The sequence below is a fragment of the Mustelus asterias genome, chromosome 21 (genome assembly GCF_964213995.1).
Source record: "Mustelus asterias chromosome 21, sMusAst1.hap1.1, whole genome shotgun sequence".
Lineage (NCBI taxonomy): Eukaryota > Metazoa > Chordata > Chondrichthyes > Carcharhiniformes > Triakidae > Mustelus > Mustelus asterias.
The window spans coordinates 29182582-29203302 of record NC_135821.1 but is presented as its reverse complement, the minus strand read 5'-3'; the positions used below and the strand labels follow the sequence as shown (position 1 = coordinate 29203302).

General features: G+C 48.7%; 1 protein-coding gene and 1 non-coding gene across 4 annotated transcripts in view; one reads left to right on the top strand and one right to left on the bottom strand.

Moving 5' to 3' along the window:
• fam234b (family with sequence similarity 234 member B) overlaps nt 1-20721 on the bottom strand; it is a 78214-nt gene that overhangs the window by 2845 nt on the left and 54648 nt on the right. For all 3 annotated transcript variants that reach the window (XM_078237651.1, XM_078237652.1, XM_078237653.1), the window contains exons 10-12: nt 15073-15243; nt 11282-11405; nt 1389-1609 (exon numbers count right to left, since the gene is read on the bottom strand). In XM_078237651.1, the coding sequence (XP_078093777.1) occupies nt 1392-1609; nt 11282-11405; nt 15073-15243 (513 nt within the window). In that variant the 3' untranslated portion in view covers nt 1389-1391. The remainder of the gene's footprint in view (nt 1-1388; nt 1610-11281; nt 11406-15072; nt 15244-20721) is intronic.
• trnag-gcc (transfer RNA glycine (anticodon GCC)) lies at nt 237-307 on the top strand. Its single transcript has one exon. It is a non-coding gene; the product is annotated as a tRNA-Gly (tRNA).

The following is a 20721-nucleotide window of genomic DNA, read 5'->3' as shown; positions in this document are numbered from 1 at the left end:
TCGTGGCCAGAGGGAGAAGTATTTTATCCTCTCTCTCTCTCTCTCTGGGTAAGGTGCCAAGGATGGCAGTAACTTCAAACATTTACTCCCTAGTTTCGGTGGGAAATGAGAAAGCAGTGTGACAGAGAACATTTGTTCTGATGGCCTCAGCCTGGCCGAGATACATTGCTCAGAACTCTCATGAAACCACCTATAAGAGCATAAGGAGCAGGAGCAGGACTAGGCCATCTGAAGCAGCATTGGTGGTTCAGTGGTAGAATTCTCGCCTGCCACGCGGGAGGTCCGGGTTCGATTCCCGGTCAATGCACGAGCAGTAGTTAATTTCTCTGTGTTGTTGTTTTGTGTGTGTGAGCAGCATCGAATTTAGGGCGGCACGGTAGCACAGTGGTTAGAGGGCGGCACGGTAGCACAGTGGTTAGCACTGCTGCTTCACAGCTCCAGGGTCCCGGGTTCGATTCCCGGCTCGGGTCACTGTCTGTGTGGAGTTTGCACATTCTCCTCGTGTCTGCGTGGGTTTCCTCCGGGTGCTCCGGTTTCCTCCCACAGTCCAAAGATGTGCTGGTTAGGTTGATTGGCCAGGTTAAAAATTGCCCCTTAGAGTCCTGGGATGCGTTGGTTAGAGGGATTAGCAGGTAAAATATGTGGGGGTAGGGCCTGGGTGGGATTGTGATCGGTGCAGACTCGATGGGCCGAATGGCCTCCTTCTGCACTGTAGGGTTTCTATGATTTCTATGATGTGGCCCCTTGAGCCTGCTCTGCCATTCAATAAGATCATGGTTGATTTTTTCGTGGACTCAGCTCCACTTACCCACCTGCTCACCATAACCCTTAATTCCTTTACTGTTCAAAAATGTATCTATCCTTGCCTTAAAAACATTCAATGAGGTCGCCTCAACTGCTTCACTGGGCAGGGAATTCCACAGATTCACAATCTTTTGGGTGAAGAAGTTCCTCCTCAACTCAGTCCTACATCACCTCCCTAACCTGCAGACAACAGGGAGGGAGGGTGAACCAAGATGGGGCGTTGCCCTGGGCAACTGAGATGTGGCGTTGCCTCTGGCGACTGGGATGTGGCATTGCTCCGGGTGACCGGGATGTGGCATTGCCCCCGGCGACCGGGATGTGGCGTTGCCCGCGGATTACCAGGATGTGGCATTGCCCCCAGACGACCGGGATGTGGCATCGCCCTGAATGACTGGAAGAGTCATCGAGTTTGCTGCAAGTGATTAATTAGGAATCATTCACTGAAAGGTCGAGAGGAAAGATAAATCCAGGTTTTGTGCTCATGTTTCCAGGGTGGGTCCTGATGTGCTCCTGGCTCAGGTGACTGCACTCATTGGCTGTGAAAGACTTCAGGAGGTGCAGAGGGTGGATGGGTGTCGATCTACCTGTCAGTGCTGCACAGCAGAGAACTGGATCTTGGAGAAGAATTTCCTGATGCTACTGATGGCCTCAGTCTCCAACGTCAGCACCTTGCTGTGGGAAATCGCCCAATTGAGGCCCAGGCCTTTCACTCGCAGAGGGCCAGCACGGCTTTCGTGGGACCTGTGTGTGGAGCCCGTCGTCATGCTGACATAAAACGCGTCCTTCTGTTGTTCCAGTATTCCAGCTGGAGAATAAAAAGAAATTCCAGAAAGTTCTACGGTGATGTCATAAAAACGAGAGGGAAAATCAGCAAGTCAAAGGATTTCTGGATGGGATGTTTCGATTAATATTTCTCCAGGAAGCAGGCACCAGTTCACAGGGATGCACAGCTTTAAGCTCTTAATACCCGGCAGCGTTCAATAGATGATGCATGGAACCGAGCCCCATCCTCCCCAAAACCAAACCCCATCACCCTGGACCAAACCCAATCACCTTGGGTACCGAGCCCCATTTTACTGCCCCCCCTCCCCCCACTCCTCGCACCTCCAGCAACAAACCTCACCTTCCCCTGGGACAGCAAGCCTAGATCCTCTGGATTTGAGCCCCAATGGTTTGGGCTTGAGCTGGACTGCATAGTGGTACGAATGTTACAATTGCCCTCACTACCCCCCTAACGGGGAAATCACCCCTCGATCATAACCCAATGCCCCCAGCTGGGATGGGGGGCGGGGGTAGTGGGGGGGGGGGGGGAAGGGTCATGTGAGCTTGTCAACTGGCAATGGGATCAGACTCAGTTGTGTGACCTTCCATTTCCGAAGAGCCACTGACATAAGCCCGCTGGCAAAGCAGCGCTTGAGAATGCATCATGCAGAAAACATTGCCACCCGGCAAGGAGTTGCTTTCAAGGAATCAAACAGCAACGATAGAGGCCATTCGATCCATCGAGCCTGTGGCAGATCCCTACTAGTTATCCATAACTCTGCAATGTTTCTCTTTATCATGTGTTTATCCAGTTCCCTCTCAAAGGTTCCTATTGAACCAGCTTTCATGATACTCCCAGATCAAAACAAGCCGCTGGGTATAAAATTCAAGTCTCACTTCTGGGTCTTTTGCCGATTATTTTCCAATCAATGTTTCCTGGCTACTGACCCCCCTCACAGTAAACATAGAAAATAGGAGCAGGAAAAGGCCATTCGGCCCTTTGAGCCTGCTCCACCATTCACTATCATAGAATCGTACAGTGCAGAAGAGGCCCTTCAGCCCATCGAGCTTGCACTGACACATAAGAAACACCTGACCTCCCACCTCATCCCTTTCACCAGCACTTAGAAATCATAGAAATCATAGAAACCCTACAGTGCAGAAGGAGGCCATTCGGCCCATCGAGTCTGCACCGACCACAATCCCACCTAGGACCTACCCCCACATATTTTACCCGCCAATCCCTCTAACCTACACATCCCAGGACTCCAAGGGACAATTTTTTAACCTGGCCAATCAACCTAACCCGCACATCTTTGGACTGTGGGAGGAAACCGGAGCACCCGGAGGAAACCCACGCAGACACGAGGAGAATGTGCAAACTCCACACAGACAGTGACCCGAGCCGGGAATCGAACCCGGGACCCTGGAGCTGTGAAGCAGCAGTGCTAACCACTGTGCTACCATGCCGCCCAAACTTTGCCCATAGCCTTGAATGTTACGATGTGCCAAGTGCTCATCCAGGTACCTTTTAAAGGATAGAGGGATATGGGCCAAATGGGGTTAGCTTAGATGGGCATTTTGGTCGGCATGGACCAGTTTGGGCCTGCCTCCTTGCCACACATTTTATGATTCTCTGTGAGACAACCCGCCTCTACCACCCTCCCAGGCAGCGCATTCCAGATCGTCACCACCCTCTGGGGAAAAAGCTTTTTCATATCGTTATCGTGACTGATCATCCAACTCAATATCCTGGTCCCACCTCCCCCGCCATATCCTTTGATTTCCTTTGCCCCAAGAGCTACAGAAACAGCTTCTTAGTTTATCTAAACCTTCCATGATTTTCAATGCCTGAATTAAATCTTCCCTGCTTTAATCCAGTTTCTCCACATAACTGAAGTCCCTCACCCTTGGTACCAGTCTGATAAATCCCCTCTGCACCTTGATGAGAGGAAGGCAGAAGGGAAAGGCAGAAGTTACTCGTCAGCATTCCTCATCCAGTCTGTTTAATAAATTGTATTTATATAGCGCCTTTAGGGTGGTAAAACCTCCCAGAGCGCCTCACGGGAACGTCATCAGATTAAAAAGAATGAACATCAAACCGACAGTCAGATACTTGCACAGGGACCAGGGTTGGTGGGTTTTAAAGGGATGCGGTTAAAGGAGGAGAGGTGGAGAATAAGAGAGACTGACAAAGGGAATTCCTGAGTTTAGAGCCTAGACAGCCAAAGGCCATAGAACCACAGAATCCGTGAACTGCACAAGGAAGCCATTCGGCCCACTGAAGCTGCACCAACTCCCCATCATACGCAGGCCCCCCCATCCTAACCCTATCCCCGTAACCCCGTGCATTTACCATAGCAAATCCACCTAACCCGCACATCTTTGATTTGATTTATTATTGTCACATGTATTAGTATACAGTGAAAAGTATTGTTTTTTGCGTGCTATACAGACAAAACATACCGTTCATAGAGAAGGAAATGAGAGTGTAGAATGTAGTGTTACAGTCATAGCTAGGGTGTAGAGAAAGATCAACTTAATGCGAGGTCGGTCCATTCAAAAGTCTGATGGCAGCAGGGAAGAAGCAGTTCTTGGGTCGGTCGATATCTCACTGGAACGATGGAGGTTGAGGGGGGACCTGTTCGAAGTCTACAAGATTATGAGGGGCTTGGACGGAGTGGATAGTCAGAAGCTTTTTCCCAGGATGGGTCAATTACTAGGGGGGCAAAGGTTTAACGTGCGAGGAGCAAGGTTTAAAGGAGATGTACGTTTGCACAGAGGGTGGTGGGTGCCTGGAACTCACTGCCAGGGGGAGGTAGTGGAAGCAGATACAATAGTGAGTTTTAAGGGGCGTCTGGACAAATGCGTGAATAGGGTGGAATAGAGGGACATGGTCCCCGGAAGGATAGAGGGTTTTAATTCAGTCGGGCAGCATGGTTGGTGCAGGCTTGGAGGGCCAAAGGGCCTGTTCCTGTGCTATAAATTTCCTTGGTTCGTGACCTCAGACTTTTGCATCTTTTTCCCGACAGAAGAAGGTGGAAGAGAGAATGTCCGGGGTGCATTGGGGACCTTAATTATGCTGGCTGCTTTGCCGAGGCAGCGGGAAGTGTAGACAGAGTCAATGGATGGGAGGCTGATTGGGTGATGGATTGGGCTACATTCACAACCTTTTGTAGTTTCTTGCGGTCTTGGGCAGGAGCCCATACCAAGCTGTGATACAACCAGAAAACATGCTTTCTGTGGTGCATCTGTAAAAGTTGGTGAGAGTTGTAGCTGACATGCCAAATTTCCTTAGCCTTCTGCGAAAGTAGAGGCATTGGTGGGCTTTCTTAATTACAGCGCCGGCATGGGGGGACCAGGACAGGTTGTTGGTGATCTGGACACCTAAAAACTTGGAGCTTTCGACCATTTCTACTTCATCCCCATTAATGTAGACAGGGGCATGTTCTTCACTATGCTTCCTGAAGTCAATGATAAGCTCCTTCATTTTGTTGACTTTGAGGGAGAGATTATTGTCATCGCACCAGTTCACCAGATTCTCTATCTCATTCCTGTACTCTGTCTCGTCATTGTCTTTTGTAATGTGGGAGGAAACCAGAGCACCCGGAGGAAACCCACGTGGACACGGGTATTGGGATAGATTGGCTCACACTTTGATGCACATTAATGAACTTTCACGTTGTGGACATCTGAAGGTGCTGCATCCCTCGGGGGATTAACACCCACTTAATGGGCTCCCCCAACATTAACACTTCTCGCTGGTTGTCAGGTCTCAGCGCGCAGTGCTCTGCCGTCCCAGGGCAGGGAGTTCTACAAAGCCGGCAGTATAATTTAGGGTCAGCTGCTCTGCGTCCCACTGCGCAAATCTGTGACCCAGGCCTCACGCACGGGGGCACAGTAGTTAACACTGCTGCCTCATAGCGCCAGGGACCCAGGTTCGATTCCCGGCTTGTGTGACTGTCTCTGCAGAGTCTACATGTTCTCCCTGTAAGTTTCCTCCGGGTGCTCCAGTTTCCTCTCACAGTCCGAAAGATGTGTCGGTTAGGTACACTGGCCGTGCTAAATTCTCCCTCAGTGTACCCGAACAGCCGCCAGAGGGTGGCGGTTGCGGCATTTTCACAGTAACTTCATTGCAGTGTTAATGTAAGCCTACATGTGACACTAATAAATAAACTTCAAACTTTAAAGAAATGCACAATTCATCAAATCCAATGAAAGAGTTTCTCACAAACCCAGCCTTTTCACAGAATTGCTCAGCAGACCCGAAGACACGGATATTCATTTTCACCGCGATGAGGTCAGGGAATTTGCTTCCCTCCCGCAGAAAGGCTGCGGTGATTTAACTCCTTTCAAAACCAGCTGGATGAATGGTTACTTATTATAGAGACAAAGATTGTAAGGATGAGAAGGGAATTAAATGATCAAACTCTGTGTGGGACACAGTGTCTGCTGTGTCGGGAGTCCCTGCGGGAATTTCGGTGAAATGTATCTGGCTCGGCTGTGGGCTGTGGATCTGGTGTCCCGCAGGCTTTCCGTTAGCGCCCTGAGTAAGCATGGAGAAAGTTTGCAGACTTTGTTACCTCCTGACCCGAAGATTCCGACGTCTGCCCGGCTGGTCTCCCACCTTCCACCCCTGTAAGCGTGACCGCATCCAAAACACTGCTGCCGATATCCTAACTCGTACCGAGTCTGATCCACCCAGCAATCATATTCTTATTGATCTACACTGGCTCCTTGTCTGGCAATGCCACAATTTTAAAAATCCTCATTCTTGTGTTAAGGGAGGCGATGGTCCAGTGGTATTATGGCTCGACTATTAACCCAGAAACTCAGCTAATGTTCTGGGGACTCTGGTTCGAATCCCGCCACAGCAGATGGTGGAATTTGAATTCAATTAAAAAAAATATCTGGAATTAAGAATCTACTGGGTGACCATGAAACAATTGTCGATTGTCGGAAAAACCCATCTGTTTCACTAATCTCCTTTAGGGAAGGAAGTCTGCTGTCCTTACCTGGTTTGGCCTACACGTGACTCCAGAGCCACAGCAAAGTGGTTGACTCCCAACTGCCCTCCAAGGGCAACGAGGGATGGGCAATAAATGCTGGCCCAGCCAGTGATGCCCATGTCCCATGAATGAATAAAAAAAACCCCACCATGACCTTTCTCCTCTGCATTCCATCTCTTCAACCTCTGAGACCTCTACGTTCCTACAATCCAGGTCCCTTGCGTATCCCCGATTTTAATCATCCCACCATTATGTGTTCAGCTACTGAGGCCCTGATCTCTGAATTTCCTGACTAAATTTCTCCACCTCCCTCTCCTCCTCCTTGATCCAGTATTTGGTCATCTTGTCTTTTAGCTCCTTATGTGGATTTGGGGGGTCACAATTTATTTGTGAACAATCATATGAAATGGCGCAGAAGCTTAAAACATCTCTATAAGCAGGAATAGCGGATGTTTTACCAGTGATACTCCCTTCTCTAGACATACACTGAAGGAGAATTTAGCAAGGCCAATGCACCTAACCAGCATGTTACCACCAACTACAAAGGGTCGTGAATGAAGCCCAGTCCATCAAGCAAACCAGCCTCCCATCCATTGACTCTGTCTACACTTCCCACTGCCTCGGCAAAGCAGCCAGCATAATCAAGGACTCCACGCACCCCGGACATTCTCTCTTCCACCTTCTTCCGCGAGGAAAAAGACACAGACGTCTGAGGTCATGTACCAACCGACTAAAGAACAGCTTCTTTCCTGCTGCCATCAGACTTTTGAATGGACCTACCTCACACTAAGGTGATCTTTCTCTTCACCCTAGCTATGACTGTAGCAGTACATTCTGCATTCTCTCCTTTCCTTCTCTATGAACGGTCTGTATAGTGCGCAAGAAACAATACTTTTCATTGTATGCTAATACATGCAACAATAATAAATCAAATCAAGTCTTCCGGACAAGAACATTGGGCAGATTGCGCCTGGACTCACTGAAGCAGCAAGGTTTGTGGTCCCAATTTGTGTTTTGAAATCTCCGGGAATTAAAACCGCCTGCATTATTTCTAATCCTCCATTTCTTTCGCCTAATATTCACCCTGTCACTCTGCTCCTTCAGGTGACTCACACTGGGATATACCTACACCGATTCTCTGCCATCTCCACCTACTCGAGTGGGGTGGTGGGTACAACAAGTTAACAGGCCGTTAAGATACACCACAATTGAGCCCAGCGTTATGCTCACTTACTGTCCAGGGAGTGATGGGCACTGGATAGAGACCAGCAGCGGGCATCCTAGCTGAGAGGAAACAGGGTCCAGCTCACCCTCGGGAAGCAGCCAACTCTTCACAAAGCAGGGATTTAGTAATGGTTTACGGTGGTACAGGGGTCAGTGCTGCTGCCTCACAGCACCAGGGACCTGGGTTCAATTCCAGCTTTGGGTGCCTCTCTGTGGAGAGTTTGCACCTTCTCCCCGTGTCTGCCTGGGGAGGAGGTGGGGAGTAGCGTTATTAGTTAAGGAGCATATTACCGCGGTGCAGAGGGTAGACAACTTAGAGGGGTCATGTACTGAGTCGCTGTGGGTGGAACTCAGAAACAGGAAGGGTGCAGTCACTATGCTGGGGGTGTACTACAGACCACCCAACAGCCCACGGGAAGTGGAGGAAAGGATATGTCAGGAGATTCTGGATAGGTGCAGAAAAAATAGGGTTGTTGTAGTGGGGGACTTTAATTTCCCTGGCACAGACTGGAAAGTGCTTAGAGCTGGGGGACCGGACGGGGAGGAATTTGTAAAATGCGTACTGGAAGGTTCTTTGGAACAGTATGTAGATAGCCCGACTAGAGAGGGGGCTATACTGGACCTAGTTCTGGGAAATGAGCCCGGTCAGGTCGTCAAAGTTTCGGTAGGGGAACATGTGGCAAATAGTGACCACAACTCTGTTAACTTTAGGATAGTAATGGACAAGGATGAGTGCTGTCCTACGGGCAGGGTGCTAAATTGGGGGAAGGCTGACTATAGCCGGATTAGGCAGGAATTGGTGGATGTTGATTGGGAGAGGATGTTCGAGGGTAAGTCCGCGTCTGGCATGTGGGAGTCTTTTAAGGAACTATTGATAAGGCTGCAGGATAGGCATGTGCCTGTAAAAAGGAAAGATAGGAAAGGTAGGATTCGAGAGCCGTGGATAACCAGGGAAATTGAGGATCTGATTAAAATGAAAAGGGAGGCGTACGTTAAGTCCAGGCAACTGAAAACAGATGGAGCTCTGGAGGAATACAGAGAGAGTAGGAAAGATCTCAAACGGGGAGTTAGAAGGGCAAAAAGAGGGCACGAGATGTTCTTGGCAGGCAGGATTAAGGAGAATCCTAAGGCATTCTATTCATACGTTAGGAACAAAAGAGTTGTCAGGGAGAAAATCGGACCTCTCAGGGACAAAGGAGGGGAATTATGCTTAGAACCCAAGGGAATAGGGGAGATCCTAAATGAATACTTTGCATCGGTATTCACGAAGGAGAGGGGCGTGTTAACCGGGAGTGTCTCGGAGGGAGGTGTTGACCCGTTAGAGAAAATCTCCATTACGAGAGAGGAAGTGTTAGGTTTTTTAGGGAACATTAAAACTGACAAAGCCCCAGGGCCTGATGGCATCTATCCTCGACTGCTCAGGGAGACGAGAGAGGAAATTGCTGGGCCTCTGACGGAAATCTTTGTCGCTTCTTTGGACACGGGTGAGGTCCCTGAGGATTGGAGGATAGCGAATGTGGTCCCGTTGTTTAAGAAGGGTAGCAGGGATAACCCAGGAAATTATAGGCCGGTGAGCTTGACGTCCGTGGTAGGGAAGTTGTTGGAGAGGATTCTTAGAGACAGGATGTATGTGCATTTAGAACGGAACAATCTCATTAGTGACAGACAGCATGGTTTTGTAAGAGGGAGGTCGTGCCTTACAAATTTGGTGGAGTTTTTTGAGGAAGTGACAAAAACGGTTGATGAAGGAAGGGCCGTGGATGTCGTCTATATGGATTTCAGTAAGGCATTTGACAAAGTCCCACATGGCAGGTTGGTTAAGAAGGTTAAGGCTCATGGGATACAAGGAGAAGTGGCTCGATGGGTGGAGAACTGGCTTGGCCATAGGAGACAGAGGGTAGTGGTCGAAGGGTCTTTTTCCGGCTGGAGGTCTGTGACCAGTGGTGTTCCGCAGGGCTCTGTACTGGGACCTCTGCTATTTGTGATATATATAAATGATTTGGAAGAAGGTGTAACTGGTGTAATCAGCAAGTTTGCGGATGACACAAAGATGGCTGGAATTGCGGATAGCGAAGAGCATTGTCGGGCAATACAGCAGGATATAGATAGGCTGGAAAATTGGGCGGAGAGGTGGCAGATGGAATTTAATCCGGATAAATGCGAAGTGATGCATTTTGGAAGAAATAATGTAGGGAGGAGTTATGCAATAAATGGCAGAGTCATCAGGAGTATAGAAACACAGAGGGACCTAGGTGTGCAAGTCCACAAATCCTTGAAGGTGGCAACACAGGTGGAGAAGGTGGTGAAGAAGGCATATGGTATGCTTGCCTTTATAGGACGGGGTATAGAGTATAAAAGCTGGAGTCTGATGATGCAGCTGTATAGAACGCTGGTTAGGCTGCATTTGGAGTACTGCGTCCAGTTCTGGTCGCCGCACTACCAGAAGGACGTGGAGGCATTGGAGAGAGTGCAGAGAAGGTTTACCAGGATGTTGCCTGGTATGGAGGGTCTTAGCTATGAGGAGAGATTGGGTAGACTGGGGTTGTTCTCCTTGGAAAGACGGAGAATGAGGGGAGATCTAATAGAGGTATACAAGATTATGAAGGGTATAGATAGGGTGAACAGTGGGAAGCTTTTTCCCAGGTCGGAGGTGACGATCACGAGGGGTCACGGGCTCAAGCTGAGAGGGGCGAAGTATAACTCAGACATCAGAGGGACGTTTTTTACACAGAGGGTGGTGGGGGCCTGGAATGCGCTGCCAAGTAGGGTGGTGGAGGCAGGCACGCTGACATCGTTTAAGACTTACCTGGATAGTCACATGAGCAGCCTGGGAATGGAGGGATACAAACGATTGGTCTAGTTGGACCAAGGAGCGGCACAGGCTTGGAGGGCCGAAGGGCCTGTTTCCTGTGCTGTACTGTTCTTTGTTCTTTGTTCTTTGCCTGGGTTTCCTCCGGGTTAGGTTGATTGGCCATGCTAAATTGCCCCTTTGTGTCGGGGGGGATTAGCAGGGTAAATATGTGGGTTCACGGGGGTAGGGCCTGGGTGGGATTGTTGTCAGTGCAGGCGCGATGGGCCGAATGGCCTCTTTCTGCAATGTAGGGATTCTATGATTCTATCCATTGTGTCAGATGTGAGAAAGGCAAAGATGGCTCAAACAATCTGAATTAAAGGTTTTTAAAAGTAATTGTTTTTAAAACAAGATTTCGTTGTCCTTCTGATGCTGGGAGGATGGTCATCATGTAAATAGGCATCACCGAGTAACACTGGCCGCTGTTACTGTCGGTGCTGACATTGGAATTGGTGATTTTAACCAGGGACATCTGATATGAGTGAAGGGGCTCAGAGTGAAGGGGTTTGCAGTGCAGAGTAACAATGCTGTGCCCCAATCCAAACTCCCTGTCCCAGCCCGACAGCCCACCTCTCACAGTTACCCCTGGCCCACCTCTCACAGTTACCCCTGGCATTGTGACTGTACTCACTGGCTGACGCTGTCACAAACTCCGTGCTGTTGGTCAGTTCCAGCAGGACACTGGGGTACAGCGGATGCAGGAGGTAGAGGTGATACTGGCTCTGTGAGCTGGAGTCTGTCCTTTGGGCCTGTGACTAAACAGAAAAACAAGCAACTATCAACGGCACACTTGAATTTTTTGTTGTTGTTAGTGTTCATTAGCAGGATGTGAGCATTGGGCCAGCATTCATTCCATCCATCCAATTCTCTTCCCGCACCTAGTGGTACGCTACGGCAGACTTTCATCTGTTCTCAGAGCTAGTAATTCTCGGAACAGGTGGCTAGTCTGTCGCCAGATGCTTATAGCTTGAGGGGGCGCCACTCTACACCAAGCTTAACTGACCAGGAGTCTCTCTCACTCTTACCGCCAGCCATTGGCATGTTTGGAAGGATTTTACAGGTTCACACGCTCGGCCAGTTTGGCCGCATTATGAATGCGCCTTCCTTGGCCATCAAGACCTGGGGTGGGACTCAAACTCGGAGCTTCTGGCGCAGGGGCAGGGACGCTAACCCAATGTGTCACAAGACCTCCCCCAGCATTTATTGCTCAACCCTAATTGTCCTTGAGAAGGTGGTGATGAGCCACCTTCCTGACTCGCTGCAGTCCATATGGTGTAGGTACACCCACAATGCTGTTAGGAAGGGAATTCCAAGAAGTTGACCCAGCGACACTGAAGGAGTGGGAAAAATTGCAAATATAACCCCGCTATCGAAATGAGCAAATATAAAGCATCTATTCAAGAGGGGAGGGGGGCAGAAAACAGGGTGCTATAGGCCAGTTAGCTTGACGTCTGCCATGGGGAAAGTGTTAGAATCGATCATTAAAGAGTTATAGCTGGACACTTAGAAACACTCAAGGTAACCGGGAAGAATCACCATGGTTTAGTGAATGGGAAATCATGTTTAACCAATTTATTAGAGCTCTTTGAAGGAGTACCATGCGCCGTGGATAAAGGGGAACCTGTACTATACTTGGATTTCCAGAAGGCTTTTGATAAGGTGTCACAACATCATCACAGGTCACTGTGGAACATAAAGGCTCCTGGTGTAAGGGGTAACATAGTAGCCTGGATAGAAGATTGGCTGGCTGGCTGGCAGGCAGATAACAGAGAGTATGCATAAATAGGTCTTCATCTGATTGACATAAGGAGATGCTAGAGACTGGGCTGAAGGAGTCCAGGGATCCCCCATGCTAATGGAGACCGAGGTCACTGGGCTGATGGAGAATGAGGGGTCCCAGCATTTGAAGCGCTGCACTCAGAGGGCATGAAGATGTTATCCTAATACAAGGTCATTTGTGGTTGCAGTATTGAGAATTCAAATCTCACCAAGCCAATTTGTAAATTAGAATTAAGTTCATTAAATAAATCTGAAATAAAAAGTTAGTTCCAGTAATGGTGGTCACAAAGCTATTGGATTGTCAAAAAAACCAATGACTGTCCTTTAGAGAAGGAGATCTGCCGCTCTCACTTGAGCGAGCCGGCAAGAAATCCAGACCCATAGCAACCCTTAACTGCCTTCTGAAATGGCCTTGCAACCACTCAGTTCTATCAAACTACTCCAGGTACAAGACACGAGAGGAATAATCACTCAACATTGACCTACACATCAGATTCAGAAGTATCAAAGACACATCTAGCTAGTCAACCTTGCAAAGCTCCACTCGCCAACATCTGGGTACCTATGCCAAATTTGGGAGATCTGTACACAGACTAGTCGAGCAATGGCCTGACATTCTTGTACTCATGGAATCATACCCACCAGTCAACATTGCAAACACCATCATCCCTGGGTATGGACTGTCCCACCAGCAGGACAGACCTGCCAGTGGTATAGACAGTCACAGGAAGTGCCCCTGGGAGTCCTGAACATACTGACTGAGCTGGTCAAGTCCTGGAGGACATATCTACTAGACTTAGCCTGCGGGAAGTGATGAGGCAACTATCACAAGGAAAAAAACCTACTCTCATCCTCACAAACTTTCCTTTTGCAGGTGCAATCTTTACATGACAGTTATGGTAGGAGTAACCACAGAACAGTCCTTGTGGAGACAGAGTCCTGTCTTCACATTGAGAGTACCCCCTGTCATGTTGTGTGGCACTACCACCATGCTAAATGAGATAGATTTAGAAAATTGGACATCCATGAGGCGCTATAGGCCATCTGCAGCAGCATGTTAGCAGTTAGGCGACCTGGCCATGCTAAATTGCCAATTAGTGTCCAAAGATGTTCAGATGAGGTGGATTGGCCATGCTAACATGTTCCTTAGTGTCCAAAGATGTGTAGGTTAGGTGGATTGACCATGCTAAATTACCCCTTATTGTCCAAAACTGTGTAGGTTCGGGGGATTGGCCATGCTAAATTGCCCCTTAGTGTCCAAAGATATGCGGGTTAAGTGGATTGGCCATGGTATATGTGCGGGGTTACAGGAAGGGAGCAGAGGGTGGTTTGCTTTTTCAGAGAGTCAATGCAGACCCGATGGGCCAGATGGCCTCTTTCTGCACTGTAGGGTTTCTATGGTTCTATGGTGGTGTCTTAGGTCCAATCATCTTCAGCTGCCTCATCAATGTCCTTTCCTTCAACTCAGTTATGTGTGGGGACACTCGCTGACAATTGCAGCTTTCAGTTTTGTTTGTGACTCCTCAGAAAATGATACAGTCTATGCCTTCACCAAGACCTGGAAAACATTCAGTCTTGGGCTGATAAGCAGCAAGTAACATCTGTACCACAATTGTCTGGCACTGTCCATGTCCAATGAGACAGGTTCTCTTTGATATTCAACAGCATTACCATCATTGAATCCCCATCATCAACACTCTGGGAATTACCATTGACCCGAAACTTAACTGGATCCACCATTTCCACTCTACAAAAGCAAGTCAGAGGCTAGGTGTTCTGTCAAGAGTGAGTCGTCTCCTGACTCCCCAAAGCCTTTCTATCACCTACAAGACACATGTGGGACACTCCTGCCTCACAATGCCAAGGATCCGGATTCAATTCCAGCCTTGAGTGACTGTGTGGAGTTTGCATGTTCTCCCTGTGTCTGTGTGGGTTTCCCCCAGGTGCTCTGGTTTCCTCCCACAGTTCAGAGATATCCGGGTTAGGTGAATTGGCCATGCTAAATTCCCTGTTAGTGTCAGGGGGACTAGCAGGGTAAATATATTGGGTTATGGGAAAAGGTGGGATTGTTGTTGGTGCAGACTTGATGGGCCGAATGGCCTCCTTCTGCACCGCAGGGATTCTATGATTCTAAGTCAAGAGTGTGGTCAAATATTCTCCAATTGCCTGGATGAGTGAGGCTCCAGAAACACTTTAAGAAGTTCAATACCATTCAGGACAGAGCCACTTCCTCCACCACTTGCACAGAGCGGTTTCAATATGTGCCAACTACAAGGTTCACTTAAGCCAATGCTTCTTAGAACCTCCAAAATCCAGGACTTCTGCCACTTAGAAGGGTAAGAACAGCAGGAAAATGGGGACCACCTACAAATTACCCTCCAAGTCATACAGCATTCCGACATACAAGTATATCACTGCTCCTTCATCATCACTGGGCCAAAATCCTAGAACTTCCTTCCTAATATCACCATTGGGGTACCTGCACCAGTTCAAGATGGCAACTCGCCAATGCTTCCTCAAAAATAATTAGGAATGGCAATAAATGCTGTCCTTGCCAGGGATGCCCTGATCCCGAGAATGGATACATTTAAAAAGGAAACTCCAAGGGGTTCACTTTCCACTCGAGGGGTTCACTCAACTCACCGAGGAGGCCACTCCATCGACAGGAGACTTCACTGCACACTCTTTGGCCCAGAACAGGAATGCAGATCTTCCATCGGTCATCGGTATCGAGGCTGCCTCCGAACCCTGAATGCGACAGCCCAATTTCGCTTTCCATAGCTCCTCACCAGAACTCCCGTCAATGATTAAACTCTAGGAGTAGAACAAAACGTGTGTAAAGGAGATTGGGATTGTGCAGCCAATAAGCAACCCATGGTTCAAGCACAGGCATCATTTCAGAAACAGTGACTGAAGACACGGTAAACATATAAACGTATAAGAAACTACCTTGGTAAGCTCTGTCCCACCCCTGTGAATATTCTCACTATCCTGTTGAGTTTCCATACTGTTGCACATACTAATCAGAAGAGTGGAGATAAAGCAGTGAGCAGAAATCATTGAATCAATCATAGAATCCTTACAGTGCAGAAGGAGGCCATTTGGCCCATCGAGTCTGCCCTGATTCTCTGACAGAGTATCTTACACAGGCCTAGTCCCCCAACCTATCCCCATAACCCCACACATTTCCCACGGCTAATCCACCTAACCCTCACATCTTTGGACACTAAGGGGCAATTTAACATGGTCAATCCCCCTAACCTGCACATCTTCGGACTGTGGGAGGAAACCGGAGCACCCAGAGGAAACCCACGCAGACACGGGGAGAATGTGCAAACTCCACACAGACAGTGACCCAAGGCTGGAATTGAAGCCGGGTCCCTGGCGCTGTGAGGCAGCAGTGCTAACCACTGTGCCACCACACCTGCTGAAATATTAAAGGGAAAGTGGATCAACATATGAAGGAGTAAAGAATAGAAGAAAATAATGATGGGGTTAGTTCAGCAATTCTCAGACTTTATTGGTTGAAGGGCAACTTTAAAATGGATTAATAATCACAGGCACTATCCAAATTCTGATGATGTTTATTCTTGGAGCCGGTCATTGATTGGGGTGTTTGGTCGGGTTCTGGTGGGTATGTGACGACTGATCAGGTTCATCAGCGCTCGGAGAGCTCGGCTGTGAAATAGGACAGGTTATCTCAGGCTGCATGGGTTGTGGATGAGCTGCTGGCTTGGGGTTTCCTTGGCTTCTTTCAAAGGAGGTCACACTCTTATTTTTATTCAGTTGCATCAAGTGTCACAATCCCAGGACTCTGGGCCAAATCAAAACTCCTAATGAATCCTCCAGAGTATCTTTCTGTAGCGCTTCCTTTGACCACCGCGAGTGCACACGACTCAGTTGTGACTGTCTCATAAAATCCCTACAGTGCAGAAGAAGGTCATTCGGCCCATCGAGTCTGCACCAACAACGATCCTAACCAGGCTCTATCCATGTAACCCCATATATTTACCCTGCTAATCCCCCTGACAACTAAGGGGCAATTTACCATGGCCAAACCATCTAACCTGCACATCTTTGGACTGTGGGAAGAAACCGGAGCACCCGGAGGAAACCCACGCAGACATGGGGAGAACGTGCAAACTCCACACTGACAGAGACCCAAGCCGGGAATCAAATCCGGGTCCCTGGCGCTGTGAGGCAGCAGTGCTAACCACCATTTCATTATGATGTGGATGCTTGGCGATGCCAGCTCGGGTGGGCACCTCAGTGTCTGGTATTCTGTCCTGCCATCTGATCTTTAGAAGCTTCTGAAGGCATCTCAGGTGCAAGTGGTTGAGCTTCTTGGCTGGTAGACGGTCAAAGTCTGGTACAGAACAGAGTGGGCAGGAATACTGTCCTATAGACTTTCAGTTTGGGAGGCAGACCTGCTGCTCATTGTCCTCAGACTGATGCTCCCAGGCCATGCATGCTTTGACAATTCTTGTATGCGTCTGGTCATTGATACAGACAGCTCAAAATAAAGTATGCTGCCAAGGTGAGTGAGCTTATCTACTGGATCCTTGGGCTTGAGATTGACTTTCCTGGAGCAGGTGGGTACATTACTTTGCGTTGATCGTAAAGTTAAAGTTGTCACATAAATTGGAGAATAAGTCCATGTTACATTGTATATCCAGCTCTGAACCAGCAGCAGGCTCACAGTCACCAGCGATAGGAAATCGCCAAGTATGTCCTTGAGGACTTTGGATTTTGCCCAGAGTCGTTTCAGATAGAGCAGCTTCCCATCCGGGCAAGATCTGATTTTGATGCCACGATCACCATCATGGAAACCATCGGAGAGCAAGGCGGATAAAAACATGGAGAGGATTGGTGTGAACATGCGGCCCTGTTTAACTCCATTCGTGACTGGGAATGGGTCAAACAATGGCTTTGTGGAACTGTTCAACCTTTGTTATAAATTCCTCAGGGCAGCCGAATGCCTCCATTATCTTCCAAAGATCCTCGTGGCTGACTGCGCCAAAGGCCTTGATCAGGTCAATATGCCGAGTATGGAGGCCATTGTTAGGTTCTTGACATTCCCTCTGGAGCTGTCTAACTGCAAACACTGTTCAGAGATTCCTCGGCCTTTTGTGAAGCCACACGGGCAGTGCTGGAACACGGCAGCAGCAGCAGATCCTGGCCAGATTTTGCACGAAGCGGCTCAGAGAGATACTGGGTGAGGATTTTGCTGGCAGTGGAGAGGAATGATTGCTGCAAGATTGATGAGTCCCTTCCTGTTTGTACGGGTGAACAGAGGCATCCTTGAATTCTTGTGGATGTTTCCTTGCTCCCGCATGGACTGAAAGAGTTCACTGAGCTTATTAACCAGTCACTGACCTCCAACCTCACTGTCCTCATATAGAAACACAGAAGATAGGAGCAGGAAGAGGCCATTCGGCCCTTCGAGCCTGCTCCACTATTCATCATAACCATGGCTGATCATTCAACTCAATAGCCTAATACTGTTTTCTCCCCATAACCTTTGATCCCATTCGCCCCAAGTGCTATATCCAGCCGCCTCTTGAATACATTCAATGTTTTGGCATCAACTACTTTATGTGGTAATGAATTCCACAGGCTCCCCACTCTTTGGGTGAAGAAATGTCTCCTCACCTCCGTCCAAAGTGGTCTACCCTGAATCCTCAGACTGCGACCCTGGTTCTGGACACCATCTGGGATGGTATTGGTTCCTGCAGCTTTGCTCCTAGACAGGTTGCTCCGAGAAAGCTTTCATCCTTTCCCACACCGTGGGGAGGGTCTTCAAGAGAAATGTTGATGACAAGCTGTGGATTGGTTCATCACTGATGGGTGAAGACCAACTGAGAATGTGGCTAAAGTGTTCTGCCCATCTTTCTAGACCGTGGGCACCCATTAGCACCGAGGGATTGGTGATGAACAAGTAAACTGAGGCCAACAGACAGATTTCTGACATAAATTCTAAATGTGCGTGTGTGTGCGCATGCCTGTGCGTGCATGTGTGTCTGTGTGTGCATGTGCTTGTGTGCATGTGTGTGTCTGTGTCTGCGTGTGCGTGCATGCATGTGTGTGCACATGCGTGTGCGTAAGTGTGTCTGTCAGGAGTCTGGAGAGAGCCTCAGAGGAGCAAGGGAGCAGAAGGTGGGGAACAGAAGCATGGAGTTGCAGGGAATGGGACACATATTTCCTGCCGCCACACACTCACTTTCCCTTGACCACTGCTAACCCTGGCAGTGCCCACCTCATCCACAGGTGGACCAACCCTCCATTGTAGACTCCCTGGAAAATGTCTGTGGTCTATAGACCCAAACTGGGTTAGATGAAGAAGCGTTTGTGGAAGATAAATTCTGGTCTTGTTATATTCATCCTTTTGGAGAGACGTAGGATGAGAGGAGACCTAATAGAGGTATATAAGATGTTGACAGGCATAGATCGGGTGGACTCTCAGGCTTTTTCCCAGGGTGGAAATGGCTGCCACGAGAGGACACAGGTTTAAGGTGCTGGGGGGTAGGTACAGGGGAAATGTTAGGGGGAAGTTTTTCACACAGAGGGTGGTGGGCGAGTGGAATCGGCTGCCGTCAGTGGTGGTGGAGGCAAACTCAATAGGATCTTTTAAGAGACTCCTGGATGAGTACATGGGACTTAATAGGATGGAGGGTTATAGGTAGGCCTAAAAGGTAGGGATATGTTCGGCACAACTTGTGGGGCCGAAGGGCCTGTTTTGTGCTGTAGTTTTTCTATGTTTCTATGTTTATCCTCTATCCATCTTACGGGAGTCTGGCTCAGTTAGTCCTCCCCTTACCCCTCGCGGGAATAAACCTTCACTGGGCCCGGACTATCTCCCTCTTTAAAGGCAGTCCATTGTTGTCATTCTGATGAAAGGTCATTGCTACAAAACATTAACTGTTTCTCTCTCCGCAATGCTGCCAGACCTGCTGAGTATTTCCAGTATCCACAGTATTTGGCTTTGGTAACTTTCTCCTGTTACAGTTTTGCCTGTCTATTTTTGATTCCAGTGTACCTGGGACAAATCTGTTCTCACTGGACTGAAAAACTGGCCTTCTCCCAATTAATTATTTTTACTCTGGACTGCAGAGTGTGTTTTTTCATAACTAACTCAACCTTAGGATACTGTGATCAGTGTCCCACTCTGATCCACCTCATTCCCAAAAGCTGGTCCAGCAATGCTTCTTTCCCCTGTGGGCACAATATATGTGGAGATGCTGGCGTTGGACTGGGGTAAACACAGTAAGAGTTTTAACAACACCAGGTTAAAGTCCAACAGGTTTATTTGGTAGCAAATGCCATTAGCTTTCGGAGCACTGCTCCTTCGTCAGATGGAGTGGAAATCTGCTCTCAAACAGGGCACAGAGACACAAAATCAAGTTACAGAATACTGATTAGAGTGTGAATCTCTACAGCCAACCAGGTCTTAAAGATACAGACAATGTGAGTGGAGGGAGCATTAAGCACAGGTTAAAGAGATGTGTATTGTCTCCAGACAGGACAGCCTGCAATTCCAGGAGGCAAGCTGTGGGGGTTACTGATAGTGTGACATAAACCCAACATCCCGGTTTAGGCCGTCCTCATGTGTGCGGAACTTGGCTATCAGTTTCTGCTCAGCAACTCTGTGCTGTCGTGTGTCGTGAAGGCCGCCTTGGAGAACGCTTACCCGAAGATCAGAGGCTGAATGCCCGTGACTGCTGAAGTGCTCCTCCACAGGAAGAGAACAGTCTTGCCTGGTGATTGTCGAGCGGTGTTCATTCATCCGTTGTCGTCGCGTCTGCATGGTTTCCCCAATGTACCATGCCTCGGGACATCCTTTCCTGCAGCGTATCAGGTAGACAATGTTGGCCGAGTTGCAAGAGTAGGTACCGTGTACCTGGTAGATGGTGTTCTCATGTGAGATGATGGCATCCGTGTTGATGATCCGGCACGTCTTGCAGAGGTTGCTGTGGCAGGGTTGTGAGGTGTCGTGGTCTACCAGGTACACCATCTACCAGGTACATGGTACTTACTCTTGCAACTCGGCCAACGTTGTCTACCTGATACGCTGCAGGAAAGGATGTCCCGAGGCATGGTACATTGGGGAAACCATGCAGACGCTACGACAACGGATGAATGAACACCGCTCGACAATCACCAGGCAAGACTGTTCTCTTCCTGTGGGGGAGCACTTCAGCGGTCACAGGCATTCAGCCTCTGATCTTCGGGTAAGCGTTCTCCAAGGCGGCCATCACGACACATGACAGCGCAGAGTCGCTGAGCAAAAACTGA